The sequence below is a fragment of the Microtus pennsylvanicus genome, chromosome X, assembly GCF_037038515.1.
Source record: "Microtus pennsylvanicus isolate mMicPen1 chromosome X, mMicPen1.hap1, whole genome shotgun sequence".
NCBI classification, from domain to species: Eukaryota; Metazoa; Chordata; class Mammalia; order Rodentia; family Cricetidae; genus Microtus; species Microtus pennsylvanicus.
The window spans coordinates 28,148,019-28,152,609 of record NC_134601.1 but is presented as its reverse complement, the minus strand read 5'-3'; the positions used below and the strand labels follow the sequence as shown (position 1 = coordinate 28,152,609).

Below are 4,591 nucleotides of genomic sequence, written 5' to 3'. Positions count from 1 at the left end.
TATGTCATACTGGTAAGAAGAATAGTGGTGACAATGGACAACTCAGCCTCAGGAACTTTTAACTCTTCCATTTTCTTGTCAGAGTTATTCTTCATAAGGGCAGTTCCTATCTCTATTTCCTGACTACATTGCCTACAATATATAAATCTTACATATGGAGCCCATGGCCCTTAGGAAAGAACACTGGGTGCTTGAATGGCAAGTATCATTATTGAAAATTGGTTGAACTGTGAAATTCACTCTAAAATAGTGATCAAGTTCATGTCAGTCCGCTGTGCTGCCTGTAGCATCATCTCCAATTGTGCATGCACATCAGCAAGCTTCTGTCGATCTAAACTACCCCGAAAATACCACCGCTCATAGCAATGCACAGGGATGGGGTAAACCACGTATTTCAGCTCCATAAGCGGTATTAAGTTTTGCAGGATCCTCACGAGCATAGACATTGTAATAGGGTTAGAAGCAAAACTAAGCACACGGAGGTGGGAACAGTGGCTTAGAGCAGGGATAAGAGAAGTTATGGTAGAATCTGTTATAAGACAATGATTTATCTCTAGATACTCCAAGGTACCAGAGACATTTTCCATAAGGGTCTGGAAAGGCTCACAATCTTCCCAAGATATTGGATTGTTACTGAGATTCAGCAGCTTGAGTTGGGTGGCCTGAGGACACTGGGAAAGGAATCCAAAGTCTCTGTAAGAAAGCTCACAGAAAGGCAGATTCAAGAAATCCAAACCAGGTGGTAGGACTCTGTAGGAAGAAAACAGAAAATTGATGCTGAAGAATGAGGAACTGGTGGTGGGAAATTATCTAAGAACCTAGAACAAACTTCTTTGTACATACAGTGCTGCAGCAGCTAGCAATGTGGGCTTTAAAATAACTTAATACATTTTTGGCTCTAGGTGATGTGGGAGTGTCATATATCAATCTGTTGATTTCATTGGTTAAGCAATAAAGAAACTGCTAGGCCCATTTGATAGGCCCACCCTTAGGTGGGAGGAGTAAACAGAACGGAAGGCGGGGAGAAAGAAGCTGAGTCAGAGAGTCGCCATGATTTTCCCACTCCAGAGAGACGCAGGTTAAGATCATTCCTGGTAAGCCAGCTCATGGGCTAAACAGATTATTAGAAATGGGCTAGTCCAGGTGCGAGAGCTAGCTGAGAAAAGGCTAGATATAATGGACCAAGCGGTGTTTAAAAGAATACAGTTTCCGTGTAATTATTTTGGGTAAAGCTAGCCGTGCGGGCGGCCAGGTGCGGGGACACAGCCCGCCGCTCCTATTTCAACATCTAGGAAAGACTTTTCCATGCTTAGACACATATTTTCAATCTTCAGAACATGGACAAGATATTATTATGCTTGGGTCTGAGAAATAAGGAGTGGAAAAATTTAACCTAGTTGGCAATTACAATCCACATGGATCTAATTCTACTATTTGATGGAATGGAGTCAGGGATAACAGCCAACTGAAGGTTCCTAAATGACAATCTCTAGATTCTGGGCCTGATCCTTGAGCACAGCACACGAGCAAAAAGGATCTGACAATATGAACTATGGGGATCTTTTCCTGAGTATGTATGTCAACACTACAGCATGAAATCTTTACCTCCTTCTACCTCAATGCTTCCAGTTCATCTCTAGATACCTGGAGAAACAGTTTTTCTTTTCATTAAGATAGTTGAGGCCCTATATTGTATGAGTCTAGTTATCTGAATAAATGAATAGGTACAGCTTATTTTTGTAATCCTGACTTTTTCTTCACTATAAATGAAGTGTTCTAGTGGACAGTTTCAAAGTTCCGGTAGTGCTACTGCTGAGGAGAAGGGAAAAACAGATTCCATCGAGCCTTAGGAATGCCATAGTCTAGATTCTTTCCTGTCTTAACAACAGAATGTGAAGAAGAAAACCAGGTACCTCCCCTCAGACTCTCACCTGAGCAATTTGTGTAGACGATTTGTGAGGCAGAAGAAAGACAAGCTGAGCTCCTGAAGGTTCTTCATCCGCTCAAGTTGGGTAAGGAAACTTTTGAATGTTTTCCCATTCAATGATTTAAGGGTGATTTTAGACAGACTAAGACTGTCCAGGTGGACCATGTGAGACAAAAGGGTTGTAATATCACCAAGAGAAGCCTGATCAACTGCCAGGCGTTCAATACACAACAGATCCACAAGTTTGAGGGCATTTTTATACTCAGACAGTTTATCAATCTGCAGATCTCGACAGCAGAGGTGCAAGGATCCGGAACTCTCTTCAACTTTACTCAGAAGCAAAGACAAAAACTCCCTTGCTCTCAAGGTGCCATCCAGGGAAAGGTCCACTAGTAATTCAGTGGGGTAGCTGGACAACTCAACCTCAGGCACTACATTTACAGCGCTGTGCTGGCCTTCTCTCTTTGGGGCAGAGATCTGAGAGTTGGAACAAGACCGAAGACAGAAAGGAAATGTTGTCCTGGTTTGAAAACATGTGGTCCTGCAGTCAGCATCATGCCTCAAATCTAGGATCTTCAGTTTGGAGCTTCTGTGGGGAAAAGAGGAGATAGCACATAAGAGAGGTGGCATATTTTAATACAATCTAACAGAACTAACGATAACAAGTGAAGATAAAACTCGTCGGGTGCTCATCTCCATACAGCAACTAAACACAGCACTTTGCAGCGTTACCTCTGTCCTAGATTCTCCATCAATGCTCACCCATTTCAGTGCTTCTGTCTTCTATGTAATATGCTCATCATGTTAACCAAACGATCATCCTCAGTCACATCTCTTACAAAATTAAAACCCTCTGTAAGACATTAGATTCTTTTAAATGACCTCAGCTAGAAGGTGGAAAGAGTGTAACATCCGGAGGGGGTGAAGGACGCCAAGGAAACAAGGCCCTCTAAATCAAGATGATACACACACAAATGAAGTCACAGAGGCTGAGGCAGCATGAACAGACCTGTATGGGCCTGCACCGGATGGGGTCCTAGAGCTGAAAGAAGTGGACATATGCCCTCATCCCTAACCCAGAACCTATCTCCAACTGACAACCACCTGCAAATGAAAATTGAGTTTCTTCTAATGAACTCTCACCGGGGTGTGGGGGAACCTTCTCTTAATGGAAGATTGCGCAACCAGCAGCAGAGGGCCAACAGAAAACCAACTCAGTGCCATCTGTGGAGGTTCATCATGTCAAATGTGGCATCTGAGCTGTTGAAAAATTATCTTATGTTTTAATTTTATTCATATATTTAATTTTTTCTTTCTTCTTACCCTATGGGTCTTTTGTGTATTATGGGTTCTAGTGTCGTGGGTTTATGGGATTCCTGGCTGCAATTCAGTGGTTTTCTACTTCTATATTTGTTCCTGTGCCTTTTCTCGGGCACTTTTCCTTCTCTTTATTAGTTTTGTCCTATTTTAATGTGTTAGGTTTTGCTCTATCTCATTTTATTTTATTTTTATCCCTTAGAAGCCCATTTGTTTTCGAATGAGAAACAAAAGGGAGTGAATTTATATGGAAAAGGAAGAGGAGAGGAACCAGGAGGAATAGAGGGAGGGGAAACCATAATCGGAATATATGAGAAAAAATATTTTTAATAAAAGAAAAAAATTAAAAACAACAAGATCTCAACAGTTGGAGCAAACACCTCCCTTCCATTGTCAGAATTTACCACTAACTATCTTTGCTATATCTTTTTCCTCCCCTGTCACAGGTTGAAGAATAACCTCTTGCTGTCTCTCCATGTCACTATCATACAGAGTCTTACCGGGAAGCAGAGTTTACAGCAGGGAGGACCTGAAGACCATCCACAATGGCTTTTAATAGTTCACCGTGTATTTCATGTCCTCTTAGTGTTCCGATGTGGAGACAGAAAAATGGCCAGACCTTCACCATTGCTGTCAGTGTCTTCTTATGCCCACCCAAGAAAGCAGCACTGAACAACGGAATAAAGAGTTCTCTTGGAATCTCCTCAAGTGATTGGATTATTACAGTCTCAGTACTGAGCAGACTCTGCATAGCAAGGTCTAACAGTGTGGCTGGGTCCTTGCGGTCCATCTTCATGAACCTGCATAGAGGTGAGAAACAATTGGCAGTGCTGACCCACTGTTAGCACTGCAGAAAAACATTTATAGACTAAATATATGGTGAATCAGATAATGATTTCTAGAGATCTCTATTATAGGCACAGGTTAGATAGTGATCTGGTTATATCATTATGTATATGAATATACAATATACATATGATAAAATGACATTAGAAATTAGGAGTATGTTAGAAGTCAACATTAGGTAGCTACCTACCTGCTAATATTTCCTCTGCAAAGAATACAGAATTAACAAGAAGGAGAAATGTAAATATACACAAAGGTAGTGTCTTCATTTTCCTGGAAATGGAAAGTACTAAGTCATCAAAAATAATTGTAAGTTAAAGAATGAAACCCCAGGACATCACCAGAACCAGACTTTCTGGCAGGTGAAGAGAGATCAAAATTTCAAAAGATACACATAAAAGGTAATGATTTGGGGCTTCAAGTCATTCTGAAACAACAGGCAGAAAGATTATACCTGAAACAAGCCCAAATTAAGAACACTATGTCTTTAAGATCAAGGAA

At 41.1% G+C, this 4,591-nt stretch overlaps 1 protein-coding gene across 1 annotated transcript; it reads right to left on the bottom strand.

Moving 5' to 3' along the window:
- Positions 1–236: 236 nt before the first annotated feature.
- Positions 237–4,040, bottom strand: LOC142841506 (melanoma antigen preferentially expressed in tumors-like). The gene is made up of 3 exons (XM_075958433.1): positions 3,745–4,040; positions 1,932–2,516; positions 237–750 (listed from the first exon to the last, which is right to left on the bottom strand). Exons 1-3 carry the CDS (start codon positions 4,038–4,040, stop codon positions 237–239), a joined length of 1,395 nt encoding a protein of 464 aa, XP_075814548.1.
- Positions 4,041–4,591: the final 551 nt, after the last annotated feature.